The sequence below is a fragment of the Fusarium keratoplasticum genome, chromosome 5, assembly GCF_025433545.1.
Source record: "Fusarium keratoplasticum isolate Fu6.1 chromosome 5, whole genome shotgun sequence".
Taxonomy (NCBI): Eukaryota; Fungi; Ascomycota; class Sordariomycetes; order Hypocreales; family Nectriaceae; genus Fusarium; species Fusarium keratoplasticum.
This window is the reverse complement of record NC_070533.1, coordinates 1,918,151-1,932,445: the sequence shown is the minus strand read 5'-3', so window position 1 is coordinate 1,932,445 and position 14,295 is coordinate 1,918,151. Positions and strand designations below refer to the sequence as shown.

Genomic DNA, 14,295 nt, shown 5'->3' with positions numbered 1-14,295 from the left:
CTATAAGACTTGAATTGACAGTATGTCTTTGCATCTTCAACAAAAGCCTCCAAGCGTGGGAGGCTTTGCGGTGGAGTCACGCATCAACATGCCGCAAACGGCGGTAACCAATCCGGAGACACCGGGCTGACATTTGTGCATGAAGAATCATAACAGTACATGTTATACATAAAAAGGCCGATATATATCAACGCTTGCTCTGGACGCACAAGGCAATACCGCCCAGCATGAGGCCCATCCCAACTGCGGTATCTGGAGTAGACGTTTAGAGACAACCCCTGAACGATGGGCACTGAAAACACTCACCTCTGTTGATTACCTTGCCGTCAACGTACCAATCACCGAGAACAGTGAATAGAAACGCCAAAGTGTTCACAATGGGTACCGTCAGGCTCAATTCTGGACAATTGGCGTCATCAGCAGTTGATACAGAGGTTAGAGGTGGCGACCTGTCAACCTCGGCCGGTCTAGACTAGTTGGGAGGATCGACACTCTTCTGACAGGCGCCCATCAGAGACAGCGGACTTACCGGCCTTGCCAATGAGCAGAAAGAACCACACACTTCCCGTGAGGTTGAGAACCAGCGGGATGGCGTAGCGAGGGTTCCTCAGGAGATCGACAACCCCGAAGAATGCCCCGTAGACCTTGGACTTGAGCCAGCTGGCCTGGACGGCAGGGCTCTCGAGGACCGGATGCGCAGGAGGGTTGTGCGACTGGGCGGCCCGGCGGATGAAAGGGGTCGTGAAGCCCCATGCGAGCCCTACGAGGATGAAGCTCAGGATGTAGTTGAAGACTGGGGGCTTGTCGTCTGAGGTCATGATTGTTCTAGGCTCAAGGAGGGATGGATGCGTGGAGTCCAGGGGAGGGGCGTGTAGAATGAAAGAGAGAGACGGGGGAACAGGAGGCTCGTGCGTCTGAGAGGGCTTTCAGTCTGGCAGCCCTGTGAGGCCTGTGAGCGGAGTTTGGAGTTGTAGATGGTGTTGATCCAAGGTGGATGTCATCGACACAAGATGCCAGATGCGTTCTATTATTGGAGGTGGCGGGCCGGCCTCAGCCTCGCTCTAGCTGACGCTATTTGCTACAGGGGTCCAGACACAGGATGGAGACGCCCCCGATCTTCCTCCTTCAGGGGGGGCTTGGGCGTGGCTTGCTATTCCCCCACACGCCGCGTGGTTGGCTGCGCTGAAGTTTTTAGCCGCATTTCTTCTGTTTCGTTTCTGACAATCGACATCAACCATCCCAACGGATTCTTCTGGTCAAGTCATGCAGACCGCCCCGGGCGCTTGGGTCCGCTCACTCTTCAGATCCCTGCTCAGCTGGACATGGGGTATAAGGTTCTTACACAACGTCATGTGCCGTCTTGAAAAACACTCCGACTACAGCCCGTGGTAGGCCTCTCTCATCCAATCTTTTCTAGCCGGGACCTCGTGCGGGTGGAGGTTTCTGGTGATGGACGCATGGCCAAGAGCCGCGCAGGGGGCACCTTTTGACCCTGATTCGTCGGGTTTGACGCGGACACGCCGACTCGAGTTGGGCTCTTTGATCGACGTGGCGTTCAAAAGGACGCCTGGCCTGGGTCGGTTTCCAAAAGGTGGTTTCTTCAGAGTTCCGGATCAACATACATATCCGGGATCACGATGGTCATTGGCTTACTGGTTGCGGCCTTTGTCTGATGAAGGATCAAATGCTATCCCTATCATCAATCCCCTTTTCTCTCAGTGACAAGAGATGCACATAATCCGGCAATGACCGATCACCACGGCCATCTCCTTTACGAGAAATTCTGTGAGGTCAGGTCTGACATGGTCGCGTACCTCCGAGCCGTGTTACAGTATCATCTCAGCTCGTCTCTCGCATTCGGCTGAACTCTTGTCCTTTTTTTCTTTACCACTCAAACCCACTACAAGACATTCTCAAGAGGACAATTCCTGACCTCTCATTCATCATCTCACCTGAACCTTGATTCACACGGTAGCCTGCTGTGTGTGCAGATTCACGGGACTTCGCGCAGTGTTCGTGTCAGCACCAGACACGTCTCGATGTCATGCACAACGCGCCCATGATGATTCATCGATGGAGCAGCCCGCGTCTCCCGTCTCTTTTCTCTTTGCTTTTTGGCGTCTTTTCTCTGTTAAAACAAAACCCGTCATCTCGCGGCCGTTTCTACAACGGGCAAGTGTGTGTTGTTTTTGATCGACCGTCAAAATTGATGCGTCATGACTTCATATCTTAGGCCCCCAACCCGACCAGTCTCAACTTTAACCCCTGGGCTACGACGTTGACGAGCGCGGTGATAGCTGCTGCATCACGGTGGTGAACCAAAGTTCTTCTATTGACCGTGAATCTCGATGGAGGACTCTTCCTCGTCTGCCTAATAACTCACAGGCCATCGGTGTATACAAGCCGCTCTGATGCCTCGCAGTAGCCCGGATCGGAGCTAACCTTGATCGCACAGGTTAGCATCTCCCGGGCACGCCTTTTGCCGAAGATGACTGATGCCGTAGAGGGCAGACTGGCACGCAAGGGGAGACATGGAGTGTTTGTTCCTGACCGAGAGAAAGAATCCCTGTAGAAGTCTTACCCCGGATACGCCCACACGTCACCACTCTGGCAGACGGCACAGTCTCTAGAATGAAAGCTCCGTGATCGAGCGAGTAGGAGGTCGTGAAATGTGCGAGACTACTAGTAGCTTCACCGCCGGAACAGATGAGCTAGAGGATCGAGGAGGTCATCAATTGCGTCAATGAAGTCGATTTTCACGGTGGTCGTTCAAGAGCACATCGGCGATCTGCGAGAATGAGTGTCGAGTACCAAGTATAAGAAGGGGACGTTGTCCTTCGAAGAGACTCTCTCATCATTCTCATCAACATAGCAATCCTACAGCAGCAACAGCAACAGCAACAGCAACCACTTCCATCAACTCCAACCGACCACCTACAACCATCAAAATGACCGATGCTCAGATCGCTGGCGGCCACAAGGCTACCATCAACAACCCCAACACCTCCCAGGAGGCCAAGGAGCACTCCAAGAAGGTCCTCCATGAGGAGTTCAACGACGGCAATGGTAAAGACACTCAACTCCTGACCATGAAACCGAATCTAACAAGCACGTCAGTCTCCAAGGCCGGTGACAACAAGGAGAAGAACCCTGGTAATGTTGCCGGTGGTCTTAAGTCGTGAGTCTCTTCGTCTCTACAAGTATGGGGCTGTACTGACCAGTTCTAGGACCCTGAGCAACCCCAACGCTTCGGACGAGGCAAAGGAGTCTGCCAAGGACCGCCTCAACAAGATGGGCGAATAATTTCACGAGCGATGGAATGCCATACGGAAATCTGCAGCGACCTATTGGCTTTGTATCTAGCATGAGCAATCGAGTTGCTGCTTCATAATTTCTTGAACCACTACTGTGACTTTGCCAGATTCACTCCTCATATCCAATCTAGCCTTCTCATCGACAAATATCACACTGGTCAAGAACCACATTCGACTCGATATCATCATGTTGGACTATCTTGTCAAGGATGCTTCTTATCTTGCGCCACGTCCCAATGGGAGAGTTGTAGTCTCATGTTTTGCATAGAACAGATATTAGCACACATTCACAACCTGTTCTAGAATAAGGACCAAACATAGGCAGAAGAGACTTGGATGAATTCCTCATTCCTTTAGACCCTGTTCTCTCGTTCTTAGATTGCCCTAAGGTTACTATTAATATGGACGTCAAAGAGCCTAGTTGATGTGTCAAGTACTCACTCCTTTTCTTGCTTTGGCATCGTTTCAGAACCAATCACCGCAAAGACACTACAACATAGAACTTCATATCCGAGTCTAACACTTGCCATTCATACACAACCGGGAACAGCTAGCCTGCCATGCAAGGAGCATACAAAACCTCTCGAGCAATCATCAACACATCTTTAAACAACCAAAACACACGGACCCAACGCCATTCTCCGGCCAACCAATCTTGACAGCACCCAATGCCTGAATCATCGCGTCTCGGAATAGTCGTTGAGCGCGACGCAAACCGCTCCTCTATGATGCCCGTTGTACTGGCGAATGATCTGCTGGCTATGCAGTTCCCAAAGTCGCGCGTAGTGGTCCGAGCAGGCCGTCACCAGGTAGGCAGAGTCAGCGCTGAAGGCGCAGTCCCAGACCCAGCGCTGGTGGCCGGTGAGGGTTGCCTCGAGCGGGTACGGCTTGGGTTCTGGGTCCGTGGTGGGCTCAATGTTCTTGACCTCCCATATCTTTGCCGTGTGGTCGGCGCTGCAGGTCGCCAACTTCTTGACGTCAGGTGAGAGCAGGATGCGCGTGATGTATTCCTTGTGAGCGCTGAAGTGCGTGACTGGAACTAATTGGGTGCGGTCAAAGTTCTGGATAAGGTTCCATACAAACACGTTGCCCTGTATATGTCAGGATCAGACCCTCAAGTGGCATGGTGGGAACTTACAGCATTATTCGCAGCGCATAGGAGAGAGCCGTCACTAGCGACTGTGACGCTAGAGACCGAGACGTCTTCTTCCGGGATGAGCTCGTGGGAACAGTTGTTCTCGGCCAAGTCCCAGACTCTCACGCTGCCAGACCGATCGCAGCTTATAATCTCACCCTGGTTTGGGTGGATCACAACATCATTGACAGGACAGCCATGGTTGTAGCTCCGCTGAATTGTCCCTGTCCTTGTCTCCCAGATCTTGACGGTGCCGTCCTCGGAGCTAGTTACCATCCATTTTCCTTCGCAGTGAAAGGCGACGCCAGTGATGTTGCCCGTGTGGCCCTCGAAAGTCAGCAGCGGGTTCGGATTGGTCGACTTGATATCGTAGAGCTTGACCGTGTGGTGGCCCGCGGCGGCGAGGTATCGCTTGTCGGGTGAGATGCACAGACGGTTCACCTGCGAGTCTGGGTGCTGTATAGTGCGCGAACAGATACCCGACAATGCCTCCCAAAACCTATCGAGAAAGAGTGTCAACGGGGGAAACTCGTGGAGGAAGCGCGGGTCGAATCGAACCTGATCGTGTGGTCATATCCAGCTGCGACGTGGGTTAGCTCGTGAGTCGCAAGTCGTGGAGTAGGTCAGTCGCATTTACCAGTGCAGAGAATGACAGACATGTTGAAGACGGTAAATCAGTCGCTTGAAGCTCAGCTCATGGTAGACGAGTCCTCCAGGGACTTTGTAGCCTTTTCTAGGGTGAGGAGGGCGAGAGGTAGCTCTAGAGGTATCGTAACTCCCATTGATTCCTAACTTTGGCCTGCGCTGCGCGGGACGCGGTCGCCGAGATGCACCAATCGGGGTATGCTCTAATCCGTGCATGACCCCGATGTCAAGCATAACCCTCCTCCCTGCCTTCCTCACAGCACGACATCAACTTTTCTTGTTTTCTAACCACAAACTTTTCTTTAATGCCAGTCAAGACCAGGCATGATCTTTCCAGAACCATGGGATTGCCATCGAGGCGTTTGGAGAACGAAATGAGTTGTTTCGGCATACAACATGGCTCATCCCACGAAGACGATGTACCAGAAAAGACACCATCACGAGTTGGACTCAGGTCACATACGAAATGACAAGCTTTCAGACGAACGAATGTACCTCTATGGGGTCCCGCGGGGCGCTGCCTATCCGCCGAACTCGTCATTGTTGCGTCGGAGGAACCTCCGCCTGTGCAACAGGTCACACGAGCTCATCGACGTTTTTGCCCATGTCATCACCCGTCTCGCATATTGGCGACAGGTTTTTGCATGGGTCACTGACTCAGGACGTCGGGATTCTTTCCTTCGAGTGCTACCAGAACCTATCCACGCCAGCATGTTCCAGTGGACTGTTCAACGATTGGATCAGGCAGGTAAGCCTTGCTTTGCAGGCGGCTACCCACAGCCGTTATGACAACGCCACGCTGAATCATGGCTGGACTCGAGCGCTGCCATCTACACATATGTCGCTTGCTGCTGTTCTCAACGTTCAGCCTCTGCGTGTGATTTACGACGAGTGTTTGAGGAGTTCAGCTTGAGGAGGTATTCAACCAGATGTGAAGCCCGGTCTCTTCTACCCTCAGCGGATACCCCTTCCCTCTGGCCAACGTCAATTTCAAAACACCTCTCAACTGCATTATCAGATCATTTCACGAATATGTCACAATGCAGGTCCAATGCTGTGCGACGCCGTTGGAAGCTGACTGCGGCCTGTCAACCCCTGCTCTCTCGGAAATTCTTAGACATACCTACCGTTTTGTCTCGGATTTTGGTCAGAAAACCTGTCAACTCGGCTTCAGTCTTGGGGGATGCATCAGATATTCGTCAGTGGCATGCGCAAGTGCCGGAGCCCCTGCTTGTAACGCCGAAGCCGAGAGGGTGGTTGACCTATCTGAGGCCCTCTCAACCGAGCATTTGTCAGTAAGTTATCGGAGAAGAGTCCGAAGCCGAAGCCGCGCCATGCGACACATAGTTGGGCTGTCTATTGATAGCCACGTTGCCCCACGAATCAGGTTGTCCCTCCGTTGCGAGCTGAGGCCTCGTATCGCCGGCGTTGCCATCGATTGCCTCGAGCTGCATTGCGGGTCATCTGATCTTTTGGCATCAACGTGGATGCCATCTAATCAAAACAGGTCAACTGTCGAGAACTGGATCTGCAGGACTGAAAATTAAGGCATGTGGCATCATATCTCCTGATGAGCCTTGCCAGAAAGTTTGTGAAACAGACTCGAAATTGCCTTGTGCCCAACTTCTATGCCAGACCCCCCCACCTTGATTCTCTCGACAAGTGTCTACGGATGATGGGTTGTGGCTCGTGGACCAACTGAACCAAGGGAGTTGGAACATGGTGGTCAGATCGTGAATAGCCTCGTTTGCACTGGCTGAGCTCTTGTGCCGAGCAAAAGGCCAGATACGGCATTAATCAATAACAAACTCTCAGATTGGTCACAGCTCTTTCTACGAGTGGTTTTAACTCTTGGATACCCTGAATGGACAGACGACAAGGCGCGTGACAAGGGTCCCAGAGGATAAGAGGGTAACACGACAAGATACAGCCAGGGAAGAGAAGCACACGTACACATCGATGAAATCACAAAGAGTTGCCGGTCTAACTCGTTCTATTCCTGGGGTTCGCTTGGTCGATTCAGGAAGATTATTGTTGACCGGTCGAGCTGATGATGGGGAACACAAGCGTGGGATGTCGACAAAAACGTCGTGGCCTTGCATGCTTGGTCCTGTCTCGGGAACGGGCTTTTCGGCCCTCCCTGATGCAGAAACGAACATGTAAACGGTCTGCCGAAAAAAAGTCGGTCTAGTTGTGAAAGGAAGGGAAGAATCCTTGCTGAGCTGAACGGGGGCCCGACGCTTATCGGGAGGATGCACCGGGCGACGACACGGGACGGACGCGGGACGGGGACGGCGGCCGAGGCGTCCACAGCCTCGGGCCTCTACATGCTGGATAACACAGGCTGCTATGGAAACACTACAGAGAACCACTGGATGACAGCTGCATCATCGGACAGAGCCGTTTGTCAGTGTCATTGCATCGCCTTCAGCCCAAGGCCGCCTCCAGGTAAGGCTACACCTGACATTGCACGAGATTCAGATATCTGCTTCTCAAACAAGATGTGACGTGGATTTGACGAATGGCTTGGCCGACTCTTGCCCTACCCCAACAAGCCCCTCGCACATGGTCTCATGGCTGATGCAGGAGCTTAACCATGGATGCACGCAATAGCATCCAGGTGCTTGTCTCTTAGAGCTGGGGTGCTGCCGCCAACCGCAAGGCCGCAGACGTTCAGCCGAATCCGCCGCTCTCGACGGGTCTTGGCCTAGGTTGGCTCGTCGGCGGCCGGAACGTGAAGCACGACCTAGCGATCATGCAGCGAGCCGGCGGGTTTGGTCAGCGCGGGCTTCCATTTGCCGGTCCTCTCCGGAACCGGTCAAGACGTCGAGGGATTTACTCCCCGCCCAACACTCCAGTAGGCACCGAGGATGTGGTCCGCGAGGCGCTCCTTGCGCAGACCGAGGGGGAGGCTGCAGGAGGCGTAGGAAGCCAAGGCTGCTCGCCATTCGGTCCACCGTGTGCAGTTGCAGTTGTAGTTGCGCGCTGCGGAGAATGCGTGGGCATGAGCATGGATGGACGCCTGGAAATGAGGCCCAAGATGACCACAGAGCGGTAGAGAATGTGGAAGTCGTTACCGCCTGGACAATTTTCCTTTCACGGTTGGGCTCAGATTGTCCCAGACATGACATGGCTTTGACGGCTGAGGTGTGAGAGCCCGAATCAAGGCAACTGCCCATCCTTGACATGATCGCCATCACAAGACCCGATTGCAGCCGGCGTCATGACAGCGGCTACCGACTCTGACAGACGGGCGCGCTTGTGTCAACCCTCGTCTTGATAACTCCCCGCGGGGCGGTGAAGTGTTGGTTGCCGTCATGGACGGACGGGGCCCAGTCTGTTGGTCGTTCTCCTTCGGCAGTGTTGATGATGTCCAGATCCCGAGTATATATACCGACAAGATTCCCAACGTCTCAGGATGGTGTTATTTTGGTCGAGCAAGCAACCTGAACCACGACAGCCAGATCAACTTAAACTCAACCTCATCTCATACAGCCTTCTCGAGTTGCAATCATGAGCTCACCCCTTTCCTCCTACGTCTTTGACGAGTATGGCATGACCTGGATCACTTGTGATCTTTGCAGTGGCTCGTTCCAACGCGAAGCGTATGTCTACTCATCATATTACAATTGTCAAGCATCGCTAACCCAGAACTAGTCAAATCTGCAAGCTCTGCCAAGGGAGCAAGGTCCGTAGGGTTTCCTATGACTATCTCGCTGGGGCGTCTGCTCCTCCACAGGTGCAACATCAGGGGGGCAACCCGCCTGCACCACCAAAGCGCGACAATAACAACAACCATGGATCGCCGCCAAGCAACCAAGGCGTGTACAGCCGTCCCTCTTCCTGACGGGCTCTCTAAACATTGAGAGACCTGCTGGGTCTCGCATGTATATGTCAACCAGCACATGTTTAAGAGGGTTATGAGTCTGCGAGAGTTGATACTTTGAGATACCTCGATTTTTCGTCTCTTTTTTTCCCTTTTTTTCCTTTTCTTTGACGATGGAACGATACCATGGGCAATTGTTTGAGAAAGATGTGTTGAGTCACTCGTTGATGAGCTACTCGATTTGGGCATTAGAGGCAGTATTATGTGCTTCTTTGCCGTGTCTAGAGAACCTCGACAACAACTCTGTTCTTTCCAACCACTTACTATGCTCTTGAGTGACACTGAAGTTGTGATTGCACAACTCATCATGACAATTCCTCTCCAGCTTCACTTGAATGTTGGTCAATGAATGTTGCTCTATGAGACTATGCCTTGCATTTATCAGGCTTTACTTACATGGCATCTTACATTGAATTTCCATCTTAGACCTGAGTCATGATTGATCCCAACAGGTGTCATATATATCCAATTGATGGCGAGCACATAGAGCAACATGGGTCACCAGTGTAAAAGCTCTCATACTGGTGCTTAATCTCAGAATCTCGGCCAGTTTCGGAACTACATCACACCCCGAACACACACTATTCCAACCTGTAGACTATCTAAACCCTCAAGGAAAATCACAGAGCGGACAACAGCCTCCGTCGCTCCCCGTTACCATTTTCGTCCTGACAAATAGCGTCCCTCACGATTCTTTGCCCCGCGTCATGCCGGGCCCCATCGCGTAATTGGCAAATTGACCCCACCCCCACTTCCATCCGGTCACCGGAGCGGAGGAGTAAACGACATCTCTCTCTGCATGATATATAGCTATCCTTTTTCTCCTCCTTCTTCGGTTTTCTATTACATCTCACCATGCGAACTGCCCTCGGTCGAGTCGCCATAACCTCAAGATCCATCTTCTCATCCTCGATCCCCCGTAGCTGCTACACGCCCTCCCTCGTCCGCAAGATGTCGTCAATCCCCGACCCAGTCCTCAAGAAGCCCGTCAAGCTGTCTCTGGTGCAGCTCGCCTCGGGGGCAGATAAGCAGGCCAACCTCGCCAGCGCAGCCTCGCACGTCGCCCGCGCCGCAGCTTCGGGGGCAAAGATTGTCGTCCTCCCCGAGTGCTTCAACTCGCCGTACGGAACAAAGCACTTCCCCGAGTACGCAGAGACCCTCCTGCCGAGTCCTCCCTCCCGCGATGCCGCGCCGTCGTTCCACGCCCTCTCGGCCATGGCTGCCGACAACGGTGTCTACCTCGTTGGTGGCTCAATCCCCGAGTTCAGCCCTGACACAGGCAAGCACTACAACACCTGTCTAGTGTTTGGACCGGACGGCAAGCTGCTGGCCACACACCGAAAGGTGCACCTCTTCGACATTGACATCCCCGGCAAGGTCACTTTCCGCGAATCTGATGTCCTGAGCCCGGGGAACAAGGTGACGCTGGTTGACCTGCCCGAGTACGGCAAGATTGCCGTCGCCATCTGCTACGACGTGCGCTTCCCCGAGCTGGCCACCATCGCAACCCGCAAGGGTGCCTTTGCCCTCATCTACCCCGGAGCTTTCAACACCACCACCGGCGCTCTGCATTGGCAGCTTCTCGGCCGAGCCCGTGCCGCCGATAACCAGCTCTACGTTGCTCTGTGCAGTCCCGCCCGCAACGTCGACTCGGACTATGTTGCCTGGGGTCACAGTCTTGTCGCCGACCCTCTGGCACACGTCCCTGTTGAGGCTGATGAGAAAGAGACAATTATCGAGTGGGAGCTTGAGCCTGAAAAGATCACCGAGGCCAGGAGGAATATTCCCCTCAACACACAACGGAGATTCGACGTGTATCCGGATGTGAGCCAGGGAAAGGTCCAGTTCGACGAGCTATGATTGCATGAGACTAGATAATAGAAACCTGTCAAAAGTTATAGACTGTCGCGTGTCCTTGGATCAAGTTGGTTCGTGATATAAAACATGGTCAGAGCAACTTCACATAGACAAAGACCCCAGATGAGAGATTGAAATACTCTATATTTCATGACTCCATGAGCCCTACTCGCAGTAACGCCAGAGTCTTTTCCGTATTGTGATGCATATCCTGGCATCCATGAATCCAAATGGCCACCTTGGCCTGGTTTTTCCCCCGTGATCCCATTTCCAACATTAAACTCGTAAGCAATGCCCAACCCAATTGTCGTCGTTTCTCGTTTTCGGTCGTCGTTAATGGTGACCTTACTCGAGAGCCTTCTCGGCAAACTTGGGGAGGACGAAGCTGGCCTTGTGGATCTCGGAAGAGTAGTATCGGCACTTCTCATCCTCCTCCTCCTTGGTCCACTGTCGGAGAGGGGTCTTGACGTCGGCGTTGGGGTCCTTGGAGCAGACCATGAAGCCGATCTGGCCCGAGGGGTAGGTGGGGATGGTGGTGTAGGCGTACTCGGCGACGGGGAAGATGGAGCGGCAGTCCTTCTTGAGCTGGGTGATGAGAGGCAGGTGAAGCCATTGGTTCTCGGCTGTGGCAGAGTCAACTGTGTAAGCGTAGTCCCATCATGAACTACCATGCAGTGCAACAAGTAACGAGGCAGGAACAGCAGAACGCGGCACGCATAAAAGCAGGAACGGAAAATGCATGCTAACGCGGGACTACCGGAAGCTGAGCTGGAGAAGCAGCACTGGCTTCTGGTAGTCGCTAGGTCGGGAGTGGCACCATGATGTGCCAATCGAGGGTGAGCCCATGCACACCAGTCAACTTTGACAGTGGAAGGTTCCCCGATTCTGCCGTTCCTAGTGACCCCAGTTACTTCCCTGAGGAAAATAGGGAACATACAACCTTGGGTAGAGATGACACCGCCCTCCTTCAGGGCATCGTGGAGGAGCTTGAAGTAGTTCTTCTCGAACAGGGCCTCGGCGGGGCCCTCAGGGTCGGAAGAGTCGGTGATGATGACGTCGAACTCGTTCTTGTAGTCGTTGAGGAACTTGAAGCCGTCGCCGATGTGAACCTTGACCTTGGGGTGGTCGAAGCCGACGGACATGGTGGGGAGGTACTGCTTGGAGAGACGGACGACGGCCTGGTGGTGTGAGTGAGACTGCAGCTAATGGTATTCGGAAAGTAAAGTACCTCGTCAATGTCGCAGAGAATGGCCTCCTCGACGCAGTCGTGCTTGACAATCTCTCGGAGGACACCGCCATCACCACCACCAATGACAAGAACCTTCTTGGGGTTGGGGTGAGAGTTCATGGCGAGGTGGGTGATCATCTCCTGGTAGGAGAACTCGTCGCGCTCGGTGCACTGGACGACGTTGTCCAGGACCAGGACGGTGCCAAAGTCGGTCGACTTGAAGATGAGCACGTCCTGGTACTTGCTCTTCTCGTGGACGAGGACCTTCTCGACGCGGAGGGTCATGGCCTGGCCGGGCCACATCTCCGAGATCTCTCGGAACCAGCCATCTAGAGATTGACGAGTCAGCCGATGTTGGGGTTTGGGTTGAGATGCGAGTAATGGAGCGGTCTTTCGGTGGGCTCATCATGAGGGGAAGCTTGGGGTAGTCTCCAACGAGGGGTGAGGTGAGGTTGAGCCGTGGTTTCGGGATGAGGTCGACGCGTGTCATTCAATCGGGAATTGATTTCTTGGTGCAATTCTCTCCAGATACGGGTCGTCGGGATCGCATTTTTGAGGATATTCGCGACAATGGGGAAGACGGAGCGGGATGGGCGATCATCATGGGAGAGGGGCAGCGCGGGGTAGAAACTTTGTGTGTAGAAACTCACCCTTGATGGTCTCGTGGGTAATCTCCTCGGAAGACATTGTGCTGAAGAAGCGTAGAGAGTGAGAGAGAGGAAGAACAAGCTGCGAGCGACGATGGTAATGAAGCGACGAGCCGATGAGTCCAACTGCGAGCGGTGATGAAAGAGTCGAAAAAGGTGCGAGGCTTGTCTTTTTAACGAGTTCGCAGCCACGACGCACCTGCACGTACCCGGACCTTCCTGGTGGGGATGCGGGTAAAATTTTCGACGCCCACCGCAAAACAGACCACGGCAGCGTCATAATTTTCCTGTCTCACTACGGACGGACAACCTTGGGCAGCAACACCCTCCAGACCCCAACTTAGAACCCCAGATGTCGATTAGGCGGTGATGGAAAAAAGAATGGGGTCCTACGCGAGGTATTAAACAGCATCCTTGGACACCAGAGAGTACTGAACCGTGCAATGGCTGTGCCTGGAAGGGTGTTCCCAGGAACATGATGACCTGGCACCACTAGCAGAGAGTGCATTGGCCTGCTAACCCATGTTTTTTACGTCGAGTTTTTTTCTTGTGTCTAAAGGGCTAAGACAAGCTTACAACTTCTGCCTGTCAAATTGCTGCCCTTTACAGTTAAAGACGTCAGACGTCACTGGGCAGAACGTGGGGTGTTGAAGCCGCTATTCTCTCCAGATATTTCCATTTGCAGTAACTAGTTAAGCATCACCGGCTGCTGGTCCGGTTTGCAGACGGCAGAGTTCTCCCGTCCCGTGGGTCGAGCACATTGGGCATGTATACCAATCGACGTATCATGATAAGAGTCTACCTGCCAGCATTCACCACTGCGAAACCCGAGCTCAGTGTCACTAGGATCCATGTACAACTCTAGATAACACCTCGACGCCTGAGCAATTCCCAGCTCGACGTCATCTTCTTCCCACGTCATAGCGGCGGGTTCTCATGAGCTAGAAGCATAAGCTGAATGAGAGCACGGTCAACCAACATGCTCCGATTGGGCACCGACCTCGAATGTTCACCTAACCCACTCACTGCCGGTCGAAGGAAGAAAAAAATAAGGAAAAATTACGGTGTGTTCCCGGTGAGCTCACAGTACCTGCGTTACGCAGTGTGTCATGCGCTGCGTCTTTTCTGCACATAAGGCCAATGGGCACTCGGCTACGCTCCCCGGAGTCGCAGCACCCAATGAATTCCATTCCTTCAGCAACTTATTCTTCAATCCTCTTAAGCCTCCCGGCGGTAAGGTCCCGTGGCTTGATGCTGGTATGCGCAGGGTTAGAAGCCAGTATCGAATCATTCCCTCATATCATATCATGGGGGTTGATGCCGGGTAAGGAACCGGGACGGCCCTCTGGAGTGTTGGCTGTATAAAGCCCCCCTTCCGAATAGTCGTTGGGCTGTCGGTGTAACTCAGCCATGGCCATTACCACGCGTCTTGTAGGTTCCAGCCGCTTTGTGATGGGAAAGTGTATGTCAGCCATCGGAGCATGGCGTTGTACGCACTTTGTCCGAGTTGAACTGAAAGAGCTCTCCTGCATATCTCTGCAACAACTAACATTGCTTGGCCACCATTCGGTAAGCTCCGCTGA

At 53.3% G+C, this 14,295-nt stretch overlaps 6 protein-coding genes across 6 annotated transcripts; 3 read left to right on the top strand and 3 right to left on the bottom strand.

Annotated features, from left to right (window-relative positions):
• Positions 1–187: 187 nt before the first annotated feature.
• NCS57_00723200 (uncharacterized protein) lies at positions 188–818 on the bottom strand (the record flags this gene model as incomplete). The annotated part of the gene is made up of 3 exons (XM_053057088.1): positions 188–252; positions 307–399; positions 530–818. 3 exons carry the CDS (start codon positions 816–818, stop codon positions 188–190), a joined length of 447 nt encoding a protein of 148 aa, XP_052913283.1.
• Positions 819–2,948: 2,130 nt separating this feature from the next.
• NCS57_00723100 (uncharacterized protein) lies at positions 2,949–3,303 on the top strand (the record flags this gene model as incomplete). The annotated part of the gene is made up of 3 exons (XM_053057087.1): positions 2,949–3,066; positions 3,118–3,178; positions 3,228–3,303. 3 exons carry the CDS (start codon positions 2,949–2,951, stop codon positions 3,301–3,303), a joined length of 255 nt encoding a protein of 84 aa, XP_052913282.1.
• Positions 3,304–3,991: 688 nt separating this feature from the next.
• On the bottom strand, positions 3,992–5,108 carry NCS57_00723000 (Target of rapamycin complex subunit LST8; the record flags this gene model as incomplete). The annotated part of the gene is made up of 4 exons (XM_053057086.1): positions 3,992–4,405; positions 4,453–4,948; positions 5,008–5,029; positions 5,087–5,108. 4 exons carry the CDS (start codon positions 5,106–5,108, stop codon positions 3,992–3,994), a joined length of 954 nt encoding a protein of 317 aa, XP_052913281.1.
• A 3,499-nt stretch (positions 5,109–8,607) lies between these two features.
• Positions 8,608–8,941, top strand: NCS57_00722900 (uncharacterized protein; the record flags this gene model as incomplete). The annotated part of the gene is made up of 2 exons (XM_053057085.1): positions 8,608–8,699; positions 8,752–8,941. 2 exons carry the CDS (start codon positions 8,608–8,610, stop codon positions 8,939–8,941), a joined length of 282 nt encoding a protein of 93 aa, XP_052913280.1.
• Positions 8,942–9,835: 894 nt separating this feature from the next.
• Positions 9,836–10,840, top strand: NCS57_00722800 (uncharacterized protein; the record flags this gene model as incomplete). The annotated part of the gene is made up of 1 exon (XM_053057084.1): positions 9,836–10,840. The coding sequence occupies one exon, from the start codon at positions 9,836–9,838 to the stop codon at positions 10,838–10,840; it is 1,005 nt and encodes a 334-aa protein (XP_052913279.1).
• A 342-nt stretch (positions 10,841–11,182) lies between these two features.
• Positions 11,183–12,752, bottom strand: NCS57_00722700 (Spermidine synthase; the record flags this gene model as incomplete). The annotated part of the gene is made up of 4 exons (XM_053057083.1): positions 11,183–11,460; positions 11,775–12,015; positions 12,066–12,394; positions 12,716–12,752. The coding sequence occupies 4 exons, from the start codon at positions 12,750–12,752 to the stop codon at positions 11,183–11,185; spliced, it is 885 nt and encodes a 294-aa protein (XP_052913278.1).
• Positions 12,753–14,295: the final 1,543 nt, after the last annotated feature.